The following is a 25,245-nucleotide window of genomic DNA, read 5'->3' as shown; positions in this document are numbered from 1 at the left end:
ACAAAATTGCACTCATACCCCATACATTTATACAAATAAAAAAGGAAGCTATATATTTCCCGAATGTATTATGCTTTTATATGACTCTAGCACTGGTATTTACTATCCTGAAGGTTATGCACAGGTGTCTTACACTTACAGAAATTCAGCTTTTTAATCTGTAAAATAGAAATAACAGAAAGTGGTCATCATGTTTTGTTTTGTCTTCAGCAAATGATATGGCACAAATGTTCTTTTAAAAAAGACAGTATCTCTAGCTCACATTTTGAAACTTTTTTTAAATCAAAAATATGTATTTTTAAAGAGATTTATGATTTTTCTTAAAATTCACATGAACATTAAAACAAAAATATTTTTCCTACTTTAGTCACTTTCATATCAGTCATTGATATTTGGTTTATGGTTTACGATATTGTGCATTCTTTATTGTTTAGGATTTTTTTCGAAATTTACCTCATTGGATTCAGCAGCATACTGCCATGAATGATGCTGGCAATTTTCTAATTGAAACCTGTGATGAGATGGTTTCCCGTGACCTGAAGCAGCAATTACTGTTGCTAAATGGGCGGTGGAGGGAGTTGTTTATGGAAGTCAAGCAAGTATGTCTTTCAAATCTATATACACCTCAAACGTGTATGTGTTACAAATGTGATAAGTAGTCTGTTTAGAGAGAATTCTATTTTTAGAGCACGGGTTTGTTAAGGCAAAGCATAGATATGTTTAAAACCAGTGTGTTTTATGGTTGATTATTCATTCTTTTCCATGTATAATGGAGGAACATTACAGAAATGCATTAGTTTGATTAAGGATTATGTTGACATGTGGCACCTACTTATATGGAATGATTCTTTTTTTTTTTTTTTGAGGCGGAGTCTCGCTCTGTCGCCCAGGCTGGAGTGCGGTGGCCGGATCTCAGCTCACTGCAAGCTCCACCTCCCGGGTTCACGCCATTCTCCTGCCTCAGACTCCCGAGTAGCTGGGACTATAGGCGCCCGCCACCTCGCCCGCCTAGTTTTTTGTATTTTTTAGTAGAGACGGGGTTTCACCGTGTTAGCCAGGATGGTCTCGATCTCCTGACCTCGTGATCCGCCCGTCTCAGCCTCCCAAAGTGCTGGGATTACAGGCTTGAGCCACCGCGCCCGGCCATATGGAATGATTCTTGTTTCAAATCATATTTCTTCATTTTTTTGCTAGCTTCTTTTTTTCTTTAAAACTAATTGGAGCCGGGCACGGTGGCTCAAGCCTGTAATCCCAGCACTTTGGGAGGCTGAGACGGGCGGATCACAAGGTCAGGAGATCGAGACCATCCTGGCTAACACGGTGAAACCCCGTCTCTACTAAAAAATACAAAAAACTAGCCGGGCGAGGTGGCGGGCGCCTGTGGTCCCAGCTACTCCGGAGGCTGAGGCAGGAGAATGGCGTAAACCCGGGAGGCGGAGCTTGCAGTGAGCTGAGATCCGGCCACTGCACTCCAGTCTGGGCGACAGAGCCAGACTCAGTCTCAAAAAAAAAAAACTAATTGGACTTACTTCAAATTTATCTAAAATAAGAATCAAGGATTAGAGTCTTTCTTACCAGATAACAATTCCAGAAAATATGTGAAAGTGAAAGTTGTGGTTCCAGTGGTCGCAGCTGAATGGCTTTCACGATGTTCCCGCCTCCCTTTCCTTAACAGTATGCTCAAGCTGATGAGATGGACAGAATGAAGAAGGAATACACAGACTGTGTTGTTACCCTGTCTGCTTTTGCAACGGAAGCCCATAAGAAACTTTGTGAACCCTTAGAAGTCTCTTTTATGAATGTCAAGTTATTAATTCAAGACTTGGAGGTGAGGGGTTTCTGAATCAAAATGAAAAACCTACTCTATGGTGAGAAGAAAGATCAACAAGTTTATTCAGATCATTGCAAAAGCTGTTTCTGTGTCTCTTGAGCATCATTTTGACATGTCTGTATGTCCCAATTTGTATCTGTCAGAAAAAATGTATTGAACGTAAAAAAGACATGTCTTGATCATGTAAAGTAACTTCAAATTGTTTTTCAGTTTGGAGATTTTTTTTCTACAACCAAATTATAAAGTACTAGGAAAAAACAGGAGACATCTATAGATAGCACCTCCACCTAAATACTTTCCATAATAAAGGATGTTTTGCATGAACTGTGGTATTTGCATATTTTGAATAGCCTGCAGCTCTCAAAAATGAAGTAGTGGAAGAATTTTTAATGACATGGTAAGATTTTGCAACATATTGTTACATGAGAAAAGCGAACAACAGTATCATTCTTTTGTCTTTGTAAAAATTTAAAAATGGGTATAAACACAGGAAAAAAAACTTAATGATGTATAGATAAGATGTTGGCTTTGGTTTTTTCCTGTGGGAGAAGACTGTAAGTAATTTAAATTGTCATTATCCTAAGATTTCTAATGTATACGTTTTTATAATGGCAATGAGTTATTTTTTTTTTTTTTAAAGAAAACCAGTCTAATTTTTAAAATCAGAATTGCCCCACATTTTAAATATACATTCACATTATATTTTATATTTCCATACTACATTAACATGGGGTTTGTTTTGGAAAGTACAAAGATTATTTCAGCTCATCCTGATGTTTTGGTCACTTTTAAAGGAAAGTTTTATTGACTATATAATATTACCAATATTTATTAGTAATGAAGGGAAGCAAAAACTGGAATCGTCGAAAGTTTAGTGTAAGTATTGGATTTTATACAGTGCATATTGATCTTTGTTCTGCCTTCTGTGGAATCCTGAAACTAAGAGGAAATGTGTCATGTGTGAATCTGGCTGTTTCAATGATTCATGCAGGATATTGAGCAGAGGGTGCCTGTGATGGATGCCCAATACAAGATAATTACAAAGACAGCACACCTCATTACCAAAGAAAGCCCCCAAGAAGAAGGAAAAGAAATGTTTGCAACAATGTCAAAGCTCAAAGAGCGGCTAACCAAGGTGCGAAAATAATTTAATGCACAACAGGCTGTGTGCACCAACAGTGCCTTCAGCTTGCTTGCTACCTCCTTCTCCCCATGGGCAAAGTGTTTACTTGTTAACAATGCTTTTGTTTCTGATTGGGACTCTTGATTTAGTAACTTTGTCATGAATTAAAAAAAAAATAAAACTATGATGCTGATACCAAGTATTACCTCTGTTAATTTAGAAGTATTATAGCTGTATTTTAATAGAAAGTTAGATACTTTGGGGGAACAGTTACATGTGATAAAACCAAGAGAGGGAAAGAGAGATAAAGAGAAAAAGGAGATAAGGAGGAGGAAGAGGGGATCATAAATTTAAATGAGAATTTATTAAGATTTGTTTGATATATCTCCACTCCAAACTCATTTATGCAATTTTCTGTAAGCATAGCAACAAAGCCATGGAAATTCTGCCCTCCTCATCTCATGGAACTCACTTAGGCTTAGAATATATACATTTCGGCCAGGTGCGGTGGCTCACACCTGTAATCCCAGCATTTTGGGAGGCTGAGGTGAGCGGATCACGAGGTCAGAAGTTTGAGACCAGCCTGACCAACATGATGAAACCATGTCTTTACTGAAAATACAAAAATTAGCCGAGCGTGGTGGCATGCACCTATAATCCCAGCTACTCAGGAGGCTGAGGCAGGAGAATCTTGAACCTGGGAGGCAAAGGTTGCAGTTAGCCCAGATCACGCCATTTCACTCCAGCCTAGGTGACAGAGAGAGACTCTGTCTCAAAAAAAAAAAAAAGAAAAAAAAAAGAAAATATACATTTATATCTTTACAGGGAACTAGATGGATGTAAGAACTAGTCATAAGCATTTCCTGTTCTATTCAGTGATTTTCCTTAGGAACTTTGGAAGTTCCATTGGGATTTGTTATCTATCCAAATTTGAATTTTAGGAAGATGGTATTGTTTGCAAAGTCCACCTAGATTGGGTAATTAATTTCTGGTAAAAGAGAGAAGTGATTATAATAAATGAATGGAAACATTTTAAAATGAAGAATGGAAAAACAAAGTAGAAACAAAGTAGAAGACCCTGTTAAATAGGAAAGAAAGGTAAAAAGGAAGAGAATGACCTTTGTGACATCAGTAGTAGGAAATTAACGAAAAAGAATGCATTCAAAAAGCGAAAATAGGAAAAATCATGACCATAAAAAAGAGAAAATTTTATCTGTCAATCTGGTATGCATGAGAATGTTTATATTCTATTCATTTTATTTTAACATTCAAGTTAGAATTATTTATAATTTAAAGGTCGTGGACAATAATGATAATATTGGCTACTAGTAAAAGCTGCTAAACAATGAGTACAATTTGAAGTCAACATTTCCAATTTGATAACTCCCCAGCAGCTTTTAGGGCCTTAGCTGAGCTTACATGTCTTAGGCTGAGCCATGCTTGGGTGTTCAGGGCAATCCCTGAGAAAGCAAATTATCATTTGCCTTTTTACTGTTTCAGATGCAGCATCTTGATAGGTTTTCTCTTGTACCCAGGAGAGATCAATAAAACACACTGATTTGTATACATATTAGTAGACTCTCTTGGTTTTGTTCAAGGTAGTTATATCAGGGTCTTGTTGCAGTAGCAGGATGGCCACTTTCTTTTGATGAGTGTGTACTTCAGGTAATACATCCTAGAACATAAAAACATTTCTTCATACGTAATTCTGTGTTTAACAGTAGAGCAAAACGTTGCCCTCTCCCCTTCCTTCAAGGATTATTTTTGGAATATGCCTCATCTGGTTAGAACATTATTGTCTTTATACTATATGAAAAACAAAGAATGGCTTACTAACAAATACTGATTAATTTCCTTTCCCTGGTTATCTGAAAGTAAGAGAAGAGGTGGGAAGTTCTTAGAGGATGACTGAGTAGACACCTCCTGGAGCTCTTGATTTCCAGAAGCTAATGGCCTCATCATTAAGACAATGCAGGTCTATAGACTAAAACATATTTTACAAGACAAGTGCAAGTGACAGGTAACGGCTGCCTCAATTCAGACTACAGAGCCCTCCCCTAGCATGGGAAGCTTCGTGAGTAAATTGGTATGACTTTAGTGCTTCAGATGAGTAGGCTGTTGATAAGCAGGGAGCAGAAAGCATGGAGCTGGTGGGAGGCAGGAAAGCACAGGCCTGTCTTGGAAGAGTGAGCCAAAAGGTTTCTAAGTTTATCAGCAGTCAAGTGTTCAAGTAGGCGACCTCTTGAAAACAAAGCTGGAAGACACAGGTTGGTCTAGATAATGTAATAATAATTCGTGACTCTCTTAGGTCAGATTTCAAGGCCAAAGTGAAAATGAGTTGCATGGTTTATGAAGTATAATTCGATGCCATCTGGCTCACTAAAAACAATCATTTAGATGAGAAAGTGCTATCCAGATGGACGATTTAGATGAATTTTCATGAGAAAACTCGGTAGCCATTTATTTGTCTCAGTGGTACAGCACTATTATTTTTCACAGCAAAATTTGACAATATAGAGGAAATATCATTAAAGAAATGTCTTTGAATATTTGTAAGCACCAAATGATCATGTCACTAAAGAAAATGTTCCTCAGAGCTATGAACGTTCCCTGAGCTAGCGGCACTTAATGGTCTTTCATGGAATTTTTGTCTTTATGTTTTTAAAGGTCAAAGAATGTTACTCCCCACTCCTTTATGAGTCTCAGCAGCTGTTGATTCCGTTGGAGGAATTAGAAAAGCAGATGACGTCCTTTTATGACTCACTTGGGAAAATCAATGAAATTATCACAGTTCTTGAGCGTGAAGCACAATCGAGTGCTCTTTTTAAACAAAAACATCAGGTGAGAACAATCCCTTTCAGGAGACAATTATTCTAAAACATGTGTAACAAGACCAGGGTGTTGCTTACAGGAATAGAAATTCAGTTGGGACAAGAAACATTTTTCTAGAGTAGTATTACTAACTCAAAACAAAAATACATGTCTTGTCCAAAGATGAAAATCCATTCACTGTCAGTGGAGGAACTATGTGAGCTGTTTCCAGGGAACGGTCTAGCTGGACTCAGGAGCAAACCAGGCTCTTCATCTGAATCAGTAAGTTCACTGAGTTGAGCAAAATTAGGAAACATGGTTTGTTTTGAGCATCCAGCTCCCCTTTCTATCAGTGGAGCAACATTGTGGGCTGGCAATACTCAGCAGGCATTTGTAAACCTCTGCTGTGTGCACACGTAAGCCATGCATCCTGAGCCCCAAGTACGGAAAGTGCAAAGTTCACAATGTCTCTGGGAAATAAGGGATGTGTTCCAGAGATGGAGCCAAATCCGCTCTCTAACGTCAAACATTAAGGGTACCCACAGTCAAAGGACTTTCTATTATTTCTCTGCTTTGTGTCTATTTAATTTTCTTACAGTGCCTGTCTACTAGCAATAGACTACATATAGTCTAGCCTTTTAAAAATACAAATGAGAATTTATTTATGTTAAACTTTTTATGGGATTTGTTCATGAAAGATGATCCCTAGCTTCGCTAGTAGAAGGACACTATAAGAAAATTAAATAAATATCCTGTCTCTACATTAGATAACTAGAAGATAAATACATATAAATTATATAGAACACATACAGAGATGATATTTATATAAAATATATAAATATTTGTGTCATATCTACAGATATAATATTTTCATTCTGATGTTGACTTTCTTTTGGAGAATCCTTTACTGTTACTTCCCACATATAGCTTTAGGCATTAAGTGCTGCCTTGCTGATTGACAAAATGGTTAATTTCACTTAAAAAGGTATATGTGCTTTCATTTCTTGATACTTTGAAAACAGATAGATAGATAATTTAGATGTATATTTACATATATATAATAAAAACAATTGCTTTCCATTTTCACCCAGTATCTATAACCTCTGTCTTATGAGATCTTTTCTTTGCCTCTTGGAATACGACAGTATAAACAACCTTGAAACTCTGGAAATGTATTTGATGTGATAATCATTTTTCTTCGCCTTATTTTTAGTAAACATATTGCATGTATAGCAGTCTCCTACTGAGTGTTGTAGTTAATTGAGTTATTTGGTTTATTATAAATGAACCTATCCATCAGAGGAGAGAGAAACTAATGTACAAAAGGTTTGCCACTGCATTAATTGAAATAGATTCATGGGAGGAAGGTGGCATCATTAGTAGAAAGAGCCAAGAGTGTCTGAAATGAGTCTGACAGATATTCAGATCTTAGATCTAATATTGAAAATTAGGAAGCTTTGATTAACTTTAATTTCCTCACTTTAAGATGAAGGCTACAATACCTGAGTTTAAAGCTTATTGCAGATATTACATTAGATATACCATAATGTCACTATCATATAAGTGGCACTATATGACTGATAGCACTATTATTATTATTATTGTCTGTAGTGAAGCCACAATGATAATGATTATACCACCAAACTGCATTCTCATTGTATTGGATAGAGATTATCTTTCATTTTTAGACATGGTGACATCTCCTGCATTTCTAAATTTGTGCAAGTTGTCAGTAAAAAATCTTTCCATAATTCAAATAATATTCATAGCGTTATTAATAATAAAATCTAATAGTACATTTTGAACTTATATTACCCTTTTATCTCCTAAGTTTTCAAAAGGAAAAAGTATGTCTTTATTCTGTTTTTCCCAAAACAAACAAAAAATCCGTGCTCTTGATATTTGCATCTGGATATCCAAAAATGGCATCCAAATGAGCAGTTTGAAATATACTTTTTTAATGCAGTTGAGGATACTGAAATGCAAATGGTATAATTCAAGTCAAAAAATGACTCTCTGCCTTGTACTGGGCTCGATGACTTCCATGCTGTCTACTGCCAAAAATCACAATTGCAGGCCACAACTCAGAGGTGGAAGTGTCTGTCAGTCACCATTGCATCTTGTCCTGCAAACGTGGGACAGTTGGAAGTCTTCCCCAAGTGCATGGGTCTGCTGCCTTTTTTTATTAGGATCTGAACCCTACCATTTCATTAATAAGACTGATAGGTTGTACACCTTTAATACTATAAATTTAGGATATACAAAATACATATATCGTGCATCTCTTTCAGCAAAGTGAATGTGCATTGATGCTTAATTTGTTTAGTCACATTAAAACCTGGTATGTATTCACTGATTTCATGATTGTTCTCTCAATAAACTATAGGCCTATCACCTTTCTAGAGGAATGCAGACTTAGACAAATAATTTTGATGCTCTGTCATTTTCTTAACTACAATAAAATGTACATGAGGGATTTAAAAATCTCAAAAAAACTTTCTGTAACATTTAAATGCTCTATATAAGAAAGCGCTGACTTCAGTGATTATTTAAAATTGAGATCTTTTGAAATGTTCCACCGTACTTTTGGTTTTACTTATTGCTGATTAGAAGCCTAAAAGCTATATAATATTGTTCTTATTATCTGTAATGGTCACTCTGTTTCTTTCTCTCTCACTCTGTCTTGTAAATAACATTGTTGTGGGGTTTCCTTTCCTTATAGGAACTGTTAGCTTGTCAAGAAAACTGTAAGAAAACCTTGACACTTATTGAGAAAGGCAGTCAAAGTGTTCAAAAGTTTGTGACCTTGAGCAACGTGTTAAAGCATTTTGATCAGACGAGGCTACAAAGACAGATTGCAGATGTTCATGTTGCTTTTCAGGTAATTTGCTCTCTCTGCTTTAGAGTTGTGAGCCAGGGAAAATGCAGAGTGAAAACAAGAAACCATCACTTGCGCTTTCAGTCTTGCTAAAACGCCTCATGTGCTGGTGTTTGGAAGCCAATCATTGTCCTACTTTCTTACCTAATATTAATTAATATTGAAAAGAGTTCATTATTCCCATGATGATGAACTGTCTTTTTTCCAAGTGCTTTTTAAATCAATAATACCCTCTAACAAAATGATCCTTTCAGTAATGAGAAAGCAGCATCACATTGTGATTGTTTTTCACATCAAGAGTATGGTAAAGAAAACTGGAGATTGGAAGAAGCATGTGGAAACCAACAGTCGCTTGATGAAGAAGTTTGAGGAGTCTCGAGCGGAGTTGGAGAAGGTGCTGCGGATTGCTCAGGAGGGCTTGGAGGAAAAGGGGGATCCGGAGGAGCTCCTGCGGAGACACACTGTGAGTCCACCCTTTGGGGGGCACTTGACCTGAATACATGGACAAACAACCTTGGATGAAAACCTTAAAAAAGGCACACTGATCTCATACAGAAGGCGAGCAGGCAGATGAGTCAGGAAAGCACAGACTTTTTAGGTATGAGACCCACAGATATGGTGAGCAAAAAGAAATTCAAGAGCAGTTAGTGAGCTGACTTGTCATTGGCCATTCCTAAGCCCCCAGAATAGTAGTCATAGAATAATTCAAGTTCTCCAAATTACTAATTCATTATTTAGCTGACAAATTCTTCTATAACTAAAGATTCTTTTAAATCAATTCTTTTAAAGATTCTCTTAACTCGAGGTGACTGGCTACGTCCTTTGTGCTCATTTTTATACATCCACCATATCATAGTATAGATACTGTGTCACTTGAAGTCTGGTGGCTGATACACAACTTGTCCCAGTATTGTAAAGCCATCTTCATGTTTATCATCTCTGTATCAATATTGAGAACATTAGTCTTAATGTTTGTGAATGGTATATGGAAATAACCAGCACTCTGAGAACGTGTATTTGAGTTATCTTTTCTGACATTTCAGTGGCTATTTGTATAAACCACACTCTCAAATGATATATGCAATGTATTTGTGATTCAGCAGACTAGATTTAGGGTTAATGTCTGTGACCACAAAACACAAAACATCTCATTCAGTTTATTCACCTCTACAGTATGGTACTTTTTGTTTTGAATCACTATTTTTACAAAATAATTCTGCATGTCTTCTCCTAAGACTGTGTGAGACTTAGTCATACGTAATATTGTCTTTATCTTCTTGGCAGTCATAGTGAAATATCATAGATGGGTGGCTAAAACAACAGAAACTTACGTTCTCACAGTTCTGGAGAAGGGAAGTCTGCGATCAGGTGCCAGTATGGTAGGGTTCTGGGGAGGGCTATCTTCCTGGCTTGCAGATGGCTGCCTTTTCCCTGCACCCTCACATGGCAGAGAGAGTGAGCTAGCAAGCTTTCTGGTGCTCCTTGTCATAAGGGCACTAATCCCATCATGAGGACCCCACCCCCATGACCTTATCTGAACCTAATTACCTTCCAAAGTCCCCATCTCCAAATATCATCACATTTGGGGGGTAGGGCTTCAACATATGAGTCTGAAGAGGAACACAATTTGGTGTGTAGCATGTGTGCCTATGTGTGCACATGTGTGCTTCTCTGTGCACTTGTGTGAATGTGACAGTGGCTTATGATGAAGCATCAGGCCCTGAAGCACTGCAGTTGGGGAATGTGGAATTATGAGGCTTAGTCGTGGCTTCTGTCCAGTTCTTCTGACTTCACCAAAGGGGAACCAACGCTCTATCGCTGCAGAATCAACGTTTTGGCATCTCCCCTTGGAAGATGAGATATTCCTTTTGGAATATTCTACCAAATTTGAAAATCACAAAGAATTTTTCTAAAAAATAAAAAAAAACTAGTAGAATTTTGGATATGATGGCTTCTGATTCATAACTATAGGTGCACGTAGTTCATTCTTAAAAAGCAATAGTGGGTGCCTGGAAGTCTCAAAGAGGGCAGCAGCTGGCTTAGAGGCTGTTTAGAGGCTGATCATGCCTGATGCTGCCTTTTCGTCTGTCCAACACTCTTATCCACTTTCCCCCTCCATGTCAGGAGTTTTTCAGTCAGCTGGATCAGAGGGTGCTCAATGCGTTCCTGAAAGCTTGTGATGAACTCACCGACATCCTTCCAGAGCAGGAGCAGCAGGGGCTTCAGGAAGCTGTTCGAAAGCTCCACAAACAATGGAAGGTGAGTCAGGACAGGACGGAGACGCCGTGCATCCTCAATGAAGGGAGAAGCTTGAGTGTGTTGAGGTCCAAATGTAAGAGAAATTTAGAAATTCCTGGAAAGTCACTGTAACTATTTCCCTCATTTAAAAAATCAAAAAACTGGACTTAAATAAAACCTGATAATATATGATAGAATTGTGTTATTCCTATTTGTTATCAGCATCAATTTTATCCTATTACTCCAGCATTCATTTTGGTTTCCTGGTTTTTTTTTTTTTTAAATCCTGGGTGACAAGAACGTTTAACTTATTCAAGCAACATTTCGTAAGCTTCTCTCTGCTGAATAAATCTTGTTAGGTATACCTACTGAAATCATAAAACATGTATTTATAGTTTCTCCTCCCAAAGGTTTATACCATCTAGGTGAGATAGCTGTGATCAAAAAATATAAATGAAAACATTTTGTAGTCAAGAATTCAATGATGAACAAAGCATACTCCTCTTTCTCCCAAGAGCTTAAAAGTTCAGTAAAGGAGATAATTAGTTGCAAATAATACAAGTATAATATACGACAAATCCAAAAGTGCATATATTTATGAAAGCTTTGAAAGAGGGAGGTGGATCCACTTGGAAGTTGGAAAACAGTGAATCAAGTAACTAGTTTTGAGCCAGAACTTTAAAGAAGCAGCAGAAATGGGAGTAGGCAGGGGGTGACACAGCAGCCCAGAAGAGAGAAAGCAGGAGAGTGTGCAGGAGGACATGGGGGCCCATGGGCGTCCATCTGACTTGTGTGTCATGGGCTGTGGAAGAACCATGGGAGATGAGCTGGGTCTGTCCTGTGGAGGCCAACTTCAGACTGCATGTCAGATTCTGGAAGTAGCTGCAGCACAGTGGAGACCCATGCAAGGCTGTCTGCCTTGAGGTAGACAGGAAGACAGCTCTAGCTGTAGGTGAGTGTGTTCTACCTTGAGGTGATATTTCACATGCGTTATATGGAGGAGTTTTGGAGTTCAGAAGATAGGCAGCTGAAACTCTCTGCATCAGGTTGCCTCACTTTGTGTATTTTAAAAATCTCAGTAGTATAAGCTAAATAATTATCCCTGTGCACAAGAAAAACAAAAAATATCCTTTTTACTTGCTAAATTGCTAAATTTGAAAATTCAAGTTTTTCATTAAAAAAAAAAGGATTATTAAAGAAATCCAAACTTTGTTAGGTATATTTGAAGCATATCATATTGTAAATGTGTTACAGAATAAAGACTATAACTGAAGATTGCATTTTATTACGCGCACACACACACACACACACACACAAACACACACACACCCCTCTAGGATTTAATCTAGGTGGGACTTTCCATAGGCCTACCTCATTTTTCTCATCAGTCATCTTAGTATTCTCTTTCAAAGGTAATCCTTTAAAATGCCATAGGATAGAAGTTAGTTAAAATTAATGATGGGACTAAAGTTAATGATGAAGCTTATGTTTATAATTAAAAATAACATGAAATGTTATGGATTGTTTGAGTGCTTGCTTGCTTGCTTGCTTGTTTCTCAGGGTATGATCTAAGGAAAAGAGGATATGCCAGGTGGTCAGCAGCCTGAGCTATAGTTTTCTTTTTTTCTTTTCTTTTTAAAACTTTTTTTCACTAATAAGCTTTCCTCATGTTTTTCCTTTTGGAAGTAGGTATAATATCTGCCCCTCCTACCTCACAAGGTCATTGACAAAATCAAAAGGGACACATACAGGGGAGAGGGTATGATTTAAATCTATGGTAAAATCCTAGCTTTTGTACTTACCCCTGAGACTTAATGATGTAATCTGTAAAATAAGAACATTAATACTCTGCAGGACTGGCCAGACTTGGTGGCTCATGCCTGTAATCCCAGCACTTTGGGAGGCTGAGGTGGGTGGATCACCTCGGTCAGGAGTTCAAGACCAGCCTGACCAAAATGGTGAAACCCCGTCTCAACTAAATATACAAAAAGTGGCTGGGCGTGGTGGTGCTGTCTGTAGTCCCAGCTACTCAGGAGGCTGAGACAGGAGAATTGCTTGAACCCAGGATGCAGAGGTTGCAGTGAGCCAAGATCTCACCACTGTACTCCAGCCTGGTCGACAGAGCGAGACTCCATCTCACCACCCCGCCCCCCCCCAAAAAAAAGGTACCTTGCAGAGCTACTGTGCGAATTAAATCAAGTAATCACCAAGAAAACACCTAACCCCCAGCAGGCTGAAAGGATTTGCTGTGGTCCTGGTACTTGGAAAAATACAAAGTAGAGAGACCAGGTGTGGAAAGTAGTGACTCATTCACACTGGCCCTAAAAGGAATATGTTACGGATTTTTTTTTTTTTTTTTTTTGCCACTTCAATTGGGAATATACATAATCAGGAACATCATCCTAATTTTCTGAATCTTCCTATGGAATGTAGGATCTTCAAGGAGAAGCCCCTTATCATTTGCTTCATCTGAAGATTGACGTGGAGAAGAATAGGTTCTTAGCCTCTGTAGAAGAATGCAGAACTGAGCTGGATCGAGAGACCAAGCTGATGCCCCAGGAAGGCAGTGAAAAGATAATTAAAGAGCACAGGGTACGTCTCCCACACCACAATGTGGATAGCAATGTCAAGTCACATTGTTCCATAAAGGATGTTACTAATATTTTGATTTGGATCTGAAAAAAATAGCTTAATTACCCTACCTTGGTAGTCTGCGTGGGAATCTTCCTTTGGTTTTTCTGTGAAAAAAATAAAAGTACTGTGTGGCTTCTCACAGGAATTATAAAAACATTTATTACACATTAGGTTTTCTTCAGTGACAAAGGTCCTCATCATCTCTGTGAGAAAAGGTTACAGCTCATCGAGGAACTCTGTGTGAAACTCCCAGTCCGGGATCCAGTAAGGGACACACCTGGAACCTGTCACGCGACTCTCAAAGAGCTCCGAGCTGCCATTGACAGCACCTACAGGAAGCTCATGGAAGACCCAGACAAGTGGAAGGACTACACTAACAGGTAGCCTCGGAATGGTCTCCAGAGAGCGGTGTAGTCAAACTTCATTCTGTTAGTTCAGAGATCATGATAAAACAAGAAATAACATATTTCATATTTATTGCTCATATTCTTGTACAAAAATCCTTCATTTAATAAAGAATGGATTTTAGTCAGAATCAGGGTGAGGCACTTTGCTTCCAAGTGACCCAGATGTTATCTCTTTGAGGCAAAGTTGGTCAATCCTTTTCTCCCCAATATCCTTATGTATTAGTCCTTTCTCACACTACTAATGAAGACATGCCTGAGACTGGGTAATTTATAAAGAAAAGAGGTTTAATTGACTCACAGATCAGCATGGCTGGGGAGGTCTCATGAAACTTACAATCATGCCAGAAGGGGAAGCAAACATGTCCTTATTCACGTGATGGCAGGAAGGGGAAGTGCAGAGCAAAAGGGAGAAAAGCCCCCTGTGAAACCATCAGATCTTGTGAGCACTCACTCACTATCGAGAACAGCAGCAGGGGGGTAACTGTCCCCATGATTCAATTACCTCCCCCCAGGTCCCTCTCATGACATGTGGGGATTATGGGAACTACAGTTCAAGGTGAGATTTGGGTGGCAACACAGCCAAACCATATAACCTCATATCCCTAAAGGGTGGCTTCTTACTCTATAGGTTTGTGTCTCACCCTGGTGGGGACACACGAGGCCAGACCTCAAGTGGTCCCTTCCTTCTTTCCAGGAACTCATTCCCTAGAACACATCTTTTTCCTCAGCTGAACTCCCCCACTACCCCGCCCCTAGTAACTGAGCACAGAGGTGGTCACCCCTGCCCTTCAACATGAGCTTCATGTTAAAAGAACAGTTTCCAGAAAAGGTGTTAATCAATTTGGTAATCACTTAATTGTTAAATTTCCATGAATAAATTCAAAATAGAAAACATATTCTAATCATTCTGGTATGTTCTCCCTTTAATAAGAAAGTACTAATGTTATTTCAGATTCTCTGAGTTCTCATCTTGGATATCTACAAATGAGACACAATTAAAGGGGATCAAGGGTGAGGCCATCGATACTGCCAACCACAGAGAGGTTAAACGTGCCGTTGAAGTAAGTTCAAGGTCATTATTTGCTAGAGGAAAATTTCCCATAGTGGAAAAATAATGTTCGAGAATTTAATGGTTGTCTCCTTTGTTCTTTCTGGGGAAAAAAAAAAAATTCTTAAAAATTGTCTTTAAAATAAATCTCCTCATATTACTGTGGAGCATTGTAGAGTTTTTTCCTATTGAATCTTTGGCAGCTTTGAGAGTTAGTCATGCTCTGTGGTGCCACAAATGCATCTTCAGCTAATGGGGAGTCCTGAGTGGAAAATTGCATGCATGGGCGTATAACCCAGTGGAGATTTAAGAATCATCATGGAAAACAAGAACACTGTATGCTTTTATACAATACATTTTCAGCCATGCAAAAGGCAGGTCACAGAAAAATCAGGGAACTGGGCAAGGTCTCTGGGCATCCTTTCTATGTGACATTAAGCTGGATTGGTTCATTTCAGCCTCTATGAGTGTGGGTGCAGCCTGAGGAACCCCACCAGGGCCACAAAGACCCAGGTTCAAACACAGTTTGCATTCTGTAAATGGCACTCTCTCACTCTTAGACACATAATATTGTGAAAAGTCTTCATCTTTCAACATTTTTAATGCTTGCAAGTCACATAGTTGCCACATAGTTGCTGTTGAGGACAATACATTTCCTTTCTGTTCCTGTCCTTTGAGTTTTTTTTTTTTTTTTTGAGACAGAGTCTCTGTCACCCAGGTTTGGAGTGCAGTGGCACCTTCATAGCTCACTTCAGCCTCAACCTCCTGAGCTTAAGCAATCCTCCCACCTCAGCCTCTTGAGTAGCTGGGACTATAGTCACATGCCACCATGCCTGACTAATGTTTGTAGTTTTTGTAGAGGTAAGGTTTTGCCATGTTGCTCAGGCTAGTCTCAAACTCCTGGGCTCAAGCGATCGGCCCCACTAGGCCTCCCAAAGTGCTGGGATTACAGGTGTGAGCCATTGCCCCTAGCCCATTTCTTTTTCAATTAAATTATACAATGCTAGTGGTGCTCAATGTCATGGTATGCATGTGGAAGGATATCGACATTTGCTACTGGTTACTTTCATGGTACACACAAAAAAATCACATCCTAGAGTGAAGACATCACTGGGGTCTGGAACCAGCAGTTTCCTGTCCAGTGTGCATTTGCCCTGGCAAAGCCCTGGAGTGGTCCTGGTTGGAGACCCCTGCTCCCAAGCCACCCCAGAGCTGCTGTAGGGAGGACAGACTGCTCCAGTCACCTCTCCCTCAGTCAGCAGCCCTGCGAGGTCTGAAACCCTGGAGTCCTTCTAGCATTTTCTTGTCAATAAAGCCTCCCTTCCTGAATTAGAACTGTGCTCCCATTTATACTTCTTGCTATATGGGATATTGGCTTCTAAAAGCTAATAAAAATTAAGGAGAAAATATAAGTTAATGAAGTTAAAATAAATCTTTAGAGCATCCATAATAATATTCAACAAGTAGAGTGTGCAATAAAAGAAATCAGCTGATTGAAAAAAAGAACTTTCATTATTTTTTCACAAAATACCATCTTCTTTCCAGCTCACAGGAAGTGAGATAACAAAGTGTATGTATGTTATAGTTGCCAATTGTGGCATCTCATGTTTTTCTACAGTATTTTTAGAATCATCTTTTTTATCATCAAGGACATATCTATAAGTGTCTAACCAATCTAATTATGAAGCTGATTTTTTTGTATAGACAACAGTATTCTTTCAAGCACTTGTGGACATTTGTTAACAATATGTACACAAAGTAAAATAAGCAGGCACTGTATTGCTGAATGATGTCTGACTCTATTCTGCTCCACCTACAAACCTTCTTAGGCTGAGTCCTCTATTGCTGGTAAGTTATGATTTCACAATTGCGCTGTGTTCATCAAAAGTGTTCTCTCATTTCAGGAGATCAGAAATGGTGTTACCAAAAGGGGCGAGACCCTCAGCTGGCTGAAATCCAGGCTGAAAGTTTTGACAGAAGTTTCTTCTGAGAACCAAGCCCAAAAGCAGGGAGATGAATTGGCAAAATTATCCAGCTCTTTCAAGGCTCTGGTGACGCTGCTGTCAGAGGTATAGCGTTTACTCACACTCTAAACAGACAGTTCTGGGTGAGGCATCTGGAAGGTTCTTTTCTTCTGGTAGTTTAGCAAGTAATTTTATAAAGAAACCATAGTTGAAACAGAATAGTTGTTACGCTTTTTTATATGAAGCTTGTTGGGAAAGATGAAGAGGATGTTTGATGTCTGGTCTGTGCCATTATTGGAAATGTTAGTTCACTTTCATGACCTATATCTGAAATATAAAACTTATCAAATCCACACTTTTTACTCCTATGAAAAGCATTGTTATTTTATGGTCAGCTTAAGATATGCCATGGAGACTAAGAATAAGGCTTAGGCTCAAAGAAATCCAGGGTTAGAGTTTAAATGTGATACCCTACCTCCTAGGTAACCTTCAATTTACTTAACATCTAGGTCTTGATTTCCTTATTTATAAAACAGGGTTAAAAATACTCACTCTAAAAAGCAGCGTCATGAATTAATGCAGTAATGTATATAAAGCACATAGTGTAGTTCCTGAAACACAGTAAATGCTCAATAACTGGTCCCTAGTAATAATAAAATATTCAGCATTTAATCAACAGGTCAGTAAAATTCTCTTTTTAGTGTTTTGATATGCATTTTAATGTTTTTCTATATTCCTTTATAGATTAAAATATACAAATCCATCTACTTCATTTCCAGTAGGGCCACTTCCACCATCAGCAAAAATATTTTTACTGACCAGATTTTTGTATAAATCTAAGTTTGTGCTTTGGAAGATAATATAAGAATGTAAAGTAGAATAGATATTTACCAGTATTTCTTGAAATCATTTAAGTATAAACTTGCATGGAAAAATGGCCTAATGGATGACAACAAAATGACCATAAAGGTCTGTTTCTGAAAATCTGAAATTCTCCATGGAGATTTCTCATCTAACAGTTCATCCGTTAACCTTCATGTTTTTAATCCATTTCAATATGCTTGAGACTCTAGTGCTGAATTTACATAAGGCAAAAATACTCTGAACTGCTTATGAGTTTAGTTTTATGTGAGAATTTTTATATATAAATTAGAGTTTCCCCGTGAGTTTTTGACAAATTGAAAATAGTTCTGAGTAATCAAATTTTGGAACATAATCTATTTCAATCCTTTGATTATCCTTCTTTCAAAGCAACGGTCAAATTTAGTCAGTTGCCACAACCATAACTTTAGTGAAAATTTGGCAGTTGCCTCTTTTGCTCTTTCCTTCCCTCCTTTGGTGACAGGAAAAGTAAAAACAACATTCTAAAAAGTTAGTGTATATAAGGGTGATCTTTGAGCCAAGATCAAAGAAATAGTTTTAGTTATTCACAGACAAGCTTGTAGTATATTTTGTCCCACCAAAAAAAAAAAAATAAAAGTTGGCTGCCTTTAAAGTTAGAAGTTAGTAGTTTCCCTAACATTTACCAAGGCCATTTGCTTTATCTTCCAAGTACTCTCATGATTTTGCCCCAGGACTTGTAGCAAGAATCTATCTCTAATGAATGTTCACACAGACATTAATTTTTTACACACTCATCTACCTTAAACTTCTTTATAATTTATATTAATACCCCTTTCCGCTACTTGGTCACTTACTTAGTGAAAGCAGAAAGAGAAGAATGGAGAAAAACACATTTTGTTTACAAATGGATTTGTATGAAGAGATGGATTTGGCACATTCAGCCCCTTTCTTTGATAAGAATTCATTTAGTATTTAAATTAATGTTGAACACAATGTGTTTGCAACTGTCCAGTGTAAGAAAAAAAAAAGACTGTGGGTGGATGCACAAGATACAGTGAAGAGTCATTATTTCAACAGATTTGCTCGATTTATACTGAAATTGGGAGTTTGTGGTTTTCATACGTTCTTATTGCTGCTTGTTTGGAAAACAGATTGCTCTCCTTGGAAAAACTTAGATCAGAAGAGAGTCAAAGAAAAAAGATAGGATAAGAAAAGAAGAACCTGGAAGGTTTCTGTGGTAAATAAGTGATAACACGTAAAAATGATGATCTTAGTGAAGATAAAGGATAGGCTTCGAAAACAAAGGATGTTGGTAAAACGGAAATAGAGGAAGCAGAAATTAGACAGAAAAGAAAGTTCAAAATTTAGGAAAATGATAAGGAAGACAATCCATTAGATGACTACAAAATTGTAAATTATATTTATTTTATGTAGGAATATTGAAAGTACATTTATAACAAATACTCTTTTATTCTCTTTTTCAACTCTACAAATCTTTTCCTATTTGCTTTAAATAATATGGACTCACTTTCTTGTAAGGCACTTTTATAATTAGGTTTTAGTCATGCAATTATAATTAAACAGACCTAGAAGTCAATATATATATAATATATGCTGTTTTGTTATCCTTCCTTGATTACCAGGTTGAATGCGTTTTTAATACGCCACAGAGCACCATATCAAATAAAGCCTGCAATCCCCATAAATGATTATGAAATTTAATAATAATGGAATAAACCTAAGTAATATGAGAAAGAATAAAAATTAAAGATCTGTGTTTATATTTCAAGTCATTGAGGTAGACTTTATGCACACTCCTAAAATATGTAAGATTACATGATCTTCAACAGGGGGGTTTTGATCAAAGGGTACAAACATCAAGTTCTAAGATGAAAAATTTCTGGGGTCTAATATACTGATGGTGGCTGTAGTTAATATTACCTATTGTATACTTGAAACTTGCTAAGAGAGTGGACCTTAAGTGTTCTCACAAAAAAAAAAAGAGAGAGAGAGAAATATGTGAGATGATAGGCTAATTAGCCTGATTTGGAGAATCATTTCAGTCATGTAGTATACCTTTAACATATACAATGTTTATTTGTCAATCATACCTTACCAAAAAAATTATACAAACTTCAACAAGTAGCATATGATTTATGTGTTTTTTTTTTTTTTTCACGAAAATGCAGGTTGAAAAGATGGTAAGCAATTTTGGGGACTGTGTACAGTACAAAGAAATAGTCAAAAATTCTCTTGAAGAATTAATTTCTGGCTCTAAAGAAGTCCAGGAACAAGCTGAGAAGATCTTGGATACTGAAAATCTGTTTGAAGCACAGCAGTTACTTCTTCATCACCAGGTAAAAATGCCTCTTTCTTCCAACGAGATTATGTAAAGTTGATTTGCTACTGAAAGAACCAGAGAGATAAAGAATATAACCACTGGCTTGAGGGAGTGGGTAAGGAGGGCATGGGATGGAACCAGTTGAATGGTTAAAAGAATTTGGCACTTCTAGGTTTTTCTTCTCTGTTAAATATTAAACATTTCAGGATATTCTGCAACATAAATTTTCCAGACTGAGTGACTTGATGACATCAAAAAGTTCAAGGAATACTGTGGAGAGAAAATTGATTTAGCTAGGAAAAACTAGACAAAACTTACTAGACTCTCCTTTTCAAAACAGAGAGGAAAGGCATAGATGGACCAGTTGCTTCATATTTGAGATCACTGTTCTTTTGCCATTATGTTAAAATCTTTCTCTTCAACTTACAACGTTGAACATACTTTAGTTTGAGAAATGATGACTTACTTGAAGTACTAGACCTTCCTGGAGTGTACACCCTTATAAAGGATTAGAGCTAGAAATAAAGAAATTCTGGTACATATATTAATAAGAAATTATTTTGATCAACTTAATTTCTGATAGTCTGGTAGTGTACATCAAAAAATGTTTGCATAAAAGGAATATATACCTTGTTAAATGCAATATAAATGGAAATTTGATTCAAATAAAATATTTTAATGAAAAAATTCTAGCTAACCTGATACACAGTAGCAAAATGGTAGCTAATTATATAATATGTTTGTGTGTATTATTATATACGCATGTATTCTGTAATATATAAAAATGGAAGTTGCATTAAAAGTATGTGTAAAATCCCAGCCTTCAGGATTTCTAGATTTACTTAATAATTATAAAAAGGCTAGGTATAAAAAGTTAATATTTGGTGTTACATTGTTCTCAATCATTGTGAAATGGTTTTTAAGGTTTCCATTTACTTTAGGTTCAATAAATTTAAGATTATAGATATTTATGTTAATATTTTAAAACTCTTCTCATATTTCTTGGGCCAGGTACTTTTCATATGGGTGCATTTACTTTGTGAAAATTTATAAGCTGCATATCTGAGATTTGTGTACTATGCTATTTGAAGATTATACTTCAATAAAAAGTTTACTTTAAGACAATTTCCCCCCCCACAAAATCTCAGCAAATTAACCCTTCCGAATATACTGAGGAAATACATATTTATTCATTTATTTTTGGAGACAGCATCTCACTCTGCCACACAGACTGGAGTGTTGTGGCACAATCATAGTTCACTGCAGCCTTGAACTCCTGGGTTCAAGTGACACTCCCACCTGAGCCTCCCAAGTTACTGGTATCACAGGCATGCACCACCACACTTGGCTAATGTTTTAATTTTTTTGTAGAAACAGGGTCTCGCTATGTTGCCCAGACTGTTCCAACCTTTTGGCCCCAAACAATCCTCCAGCTTTGACCTCCCAAAGTGCTAGGATTACAGATGTGAGCCACTACACTGCCCCTGGCCATAAATCTCTTAATATTTGCTTTTTAATAAAATAATTTTTTTTTTTAAATTGGAGTTGGGACTTCATGTTTTTAAGCAGAAAATAATTATTTAAGAAGAATCATGTCAAATGAATTGTTTTGCCAGACTCTTCCTGCAGTATTGCACAAAATGCTAAATGTTCTCCAAATCTGCACACAAAACACTAAAGCCAAATTATTTATGCTGTTTACCATTAAAAACATACAATATTTATAAACAATATTCATCTTTGACTAATATAGCATCCGACTACCATTTCAACTGTTAATCTTAGCTGTAAAATAAATTTCGGGCCCACTTTTCTGTACTTCTGTTAAGCGTGGGTGTTGATGTCCCTACTTAGCTGTTTAGAGAGCACAATTTATATCCATCTGTTGAATAAATGCTTCTAGCAAAAGACAAAGCGGATCTCAGCAAAGAAGAGAGATGTGCAGCAGCAGATCGCGCAGGCGCAGCAGGAAGAAGGAGGGTTGCCTGACCGAGGCCGCGAGGAGCTGCGGAAGCTGGAGAGCACCCTGGACGGCCTGGAGCGAAGCCGGGAGAGGCAGGAGCGCCGCATCCAGGTAGGACCCGGAAGTCAGGGGCCATTTAAACAGAGACTGGGCAGTGTTCACTTCCTGTTGTGCCTCATAACAGCGAGGCGAACCTTTGTTACTGCCTCTGATGTTTCAGCCCTGTGTTAAATTCTGTACATGAATCATCTTTTAATCATCACATCAGCCTTAGAGATGGATATTGGAATTAGCACATTTTGCAAGTGTGGATGCTTAAGAAGAAAGAGTTTGAGGACTTGCTGCTGTATCACACAGCACTGATCAATAATAAAGCTAGGATTTCATCCACACTTGTCTGAATCCAGAAATTTGATCATACTATTTCACTTTTCCAGGAAGCCATGCAGCCACACGTTTATGCCACCTTTATGCTTTATTGGGATGCTGACACATTACCTTTAAAAATGTTTTTGAGTTTTTGCCAAGTGCTCAATTCTCCCTCTTCATTTCCTCGTCCCTCTCCCTACCTTCTCCTGTGCTTCCTTTCTTGTTTGAGACAGATTGAGAGGCCTTTTTTTTTTTTGTGGTTACTTATCTACATTTTAAGTAATATCTTTACATTTCTAAGACTTTACAAATTATAAAAAACTCAGAAATCATCTGAGTCCATGTGTCTTCTCTTTTTGTAGATGAAAACATTGACAGAGAGAAAAGAAATTCTTACAGAAGATGCTAGAATCATCTCTATTCATTGTGACTGTGTGAAAATTGAAATGAGAATTCACTGAAAGTTGACAGTTTTGCAAACGAATGAACATGTGATAGTATTTCGTGACATTTGTAACCCTATTGTTGTTTATTTTTTCAAATTTAGGTCACATTAAGAAAATGGGAGCGATTTGAAACAAACAAAGAAACAGTAGTAAGATACCTTTTTCAAACAGGTTCCAGTCATGAACGCTTCTTAAGTTTTAGCAGTTTGGAAAGTTTATCTTCAGAATTGGAACAAACAAAGGTATATTATGGCTCCTTGGTACTCAATATTCAGAAAAAACAAAGCAACACAAAACAAAATTATTTCTCCTCCGTTATTACTATAATCGTTGCTGTTAATTTAATCAATACTTACTATTTATTGATGACCCATTCTTTCAACATATTGGAGAATGAAAACATAAGTAGGATTAAACATCAAGAAGAAAAACATTTTATCAAATTGGAAAATGGTTAGTTCCCTAATAGATGTGTATAGAGTTTTTAAAATCTGGAGGCAGGCCAGGCGTGGTGGCTCTCTCCTGTAATCCCAGCACTTTGAGAGGCTGAGGAGGGCGGATCATGAGGTCAACAGATTGAGACCACCCTGGCCAACGTGGTGAAACCCCATCTCTACTAAAAATACAAAAATTAGCTAGGCATGGTGACACACACCTGTAGTCCCAGCTACTCGGGAGGCTGAAGCAGGAGAATCACTTGAACCCGGGAGGCGGAGGTTGCAGTGAGCCGAGATGGTGCCACTGCACTCCAGCCTGGAAACAGAGTGAAAGTCCATCTCAAAAAAAAAAAAAAAAATCTGGAGGCAATATTTTTTAACTGAACCTTAAAGAGCAGGTAAAACTTAGTAGAATTTGGAGCAAAATACAGACATTCTTTGGAAGTTGGAATGGCATACGGCATATAAGTGTTGTGAATAGGAATTCTGTGTTGTAAAATAGAACAATGGGAAATGAATTTGTAAAGGAAATTTGGCCCATATTTCAGAGTCTTGAAGACCTAAAACATTACTCTCTAGGCAGCATGGAGCCAGACTTGTTGAAGGCTTAAAAAGCCACACGATCAGAGCTGGGTTTTGGATAAATTTTTAGGCATGTGTAGAAAAGTGACTGAAAGTGTGAAAGACTGGGGTCATGGGATCCATTTAGAAAGTTTTTGCATATAGGCATATGGGAGTTAATATGGGCATAAATAAGGGTGGTGGGGTGGCAGGTGATACACAGAAACAGATACAAAAGATGTGGAGTTCACAGGAAGATAAGGAGACTAACCAGACAGAGTGAGTGACGAAAATGTTGATACCTCAGGTTTTGAGTCTGACGGAGATAATGGAAGTGAGATGGGAAATGTGAAGGAGCAGCTGTTCATGGGAAAAGATGACCAACTTCATTTTGGAGATAGCGATTTTAAGACTCCAATGGGGCATCAAACAGTAGTATTTAGTAGGTGTACTTGGTGAACCCAGCCCGGCAAGCTCAAACACCTTGAACGCTCTAAGCAGACCAATCACTTTGTACCAGGCATTTAGAGTTGTACAGGCACAGCCCCTTGAAGTTGCTATGGTGCCTCTGGGGTTTATAGAAAGACTGAATTAGTAGAGAAATGAGTTAACCAGTGTCTTAGAAAGAAGAGCCTTGCGCTCACCCATCCCTAGGCTTTATAGCAAGAAAACCTTTGTGTTTCTGTTTTCTTACCTGCAAAAGGCTTCACTGTCTCCCATACTGCTAATTTTTTGTTTCTCCTAAAAACTTACTGAGGAGTTTGAAGTTTTCTAAGACCACAGACTCTTTCAAGTCTATACAATATTCATCAGCCATTTAAGTAGAACATTATTTTAATTTTTAATTTAAATTGTTTGGCCGGGTACGATATCTGTAATCCTGGCACTTTGGGAGGCTGAGATGGGAGGATTGCTTGAGGCCGGGAGTTGAGACCAGCCTGGTCAATACAGCAATACCCCATCTCTATTTTTGAAATAAATAAATTATTTCATATATTGAAAACATATCAGGTGCCTTTTATAAATACAAATATATTTATTGGGTTAATTTCCTAAATGTTTCTGCCCACGTTCCATACAGAGTTTCTGACCCCCTATGATTCCATTTGCACTAATCACTTTGGATCAGTTCAAGTACCTGTAGATTGAAACAAATGTCATCTTTTGAGTCTTGTTATTCAAATTCTCCTTTGTCCATGACCTTCCATACTTTGGGATTGATGTAATAATATAAGGTAACATTTATCAAACACATACAATATGCCAATTTAATCATTTGATGTTTATCATCGCCTTTAATCCTCAAAACAATCCTAAGAAATAGGTATCATTATCAATCATGTTATATGAA

The 25,245-nt window shown here is 37.5% G+C and overlaps 1 protein-coding gene across 1 annotated transcript in view; it reads left to right on the top strand.

Moving 5' to 3' along the window:
• SYNE1 (spectrin repeat containing nuclear envelope protein 1) overlaps window positions 1-25,245 on the top strand; it is a 529,762-nt gene that overhangs the window by 181,973 nt on the left and 322,544 nt on the right. Inside the window, exons 19-32 of the mRNA XM_028847246.2 lie at window positions 435-599; window positions 1,676-1,828; window positions 2,823-2,966; window positions 5,622-5,795; window positions 8,488-8,646; window positions 8,942-9,106; window positions 10,768-10,902; window positions 13,315-13,473; window positions 13,687-13,895; window positions 14,875-14,983; window positions 16,875-17,039; window positions 19,967-20,134; window positions 22,022-22,192; window positions 22,998-23,138. Of these exons, the coding sequence (XP_028703079.2) occupies window positions 435-599; window positions 1,676-1,828; window positions 2,823-2,966; window positions 5,622-5,795; window positions 8,488-8,646; window positions 8,942-9,106; window positions 10,768-10,902; window positions 13,315-13,473; window positions 13,687-13,895; window positions 14,875-14,983; window positions 16,875-17,039; window positions 19,967-20,134; window positions 22,022-22,192; window positions 22,998-23,138 (2,217 nt within the window). The remainder of the gene's footprint in view (window positions 1-434; window positions 600-1,675; window positions 1,829-2,822; window positions 2,967-5,621; window positions 5,796-8,487; window positions 8,647-8,941; window positions 9,107-10,767; window positions 10,903-13,314; window positions 13,474-13,686; window positions 13,896-14,874; window positions 14,984-16,874; window positions 17,040-19,966; window positions 20,135-22,021; window positions 22,193-22,997; window positions 23,139-25,245) is intronic.

The sequence above is a fragment of the Macaca mulatta genome, chromosome 4 (assembly GCF_049350105.2).
Source record: "Macaca mulatta isolate MMU2019108-1 chromosome 4, T2T-MMU8v2.0, whole genome shotgun sequence".
NCBI classification, from domain to species: Eukaryota; Metazoa; Chordata; class Mammalia; order Primates; family Cercopithecidae; genus Macaca; species Macaca mulatta.
The sequence above is the reverse complement of the archived record's forward strand: the minus strand, read 5'-3'. Positions and strand labels throughout refer to the sequence as shown.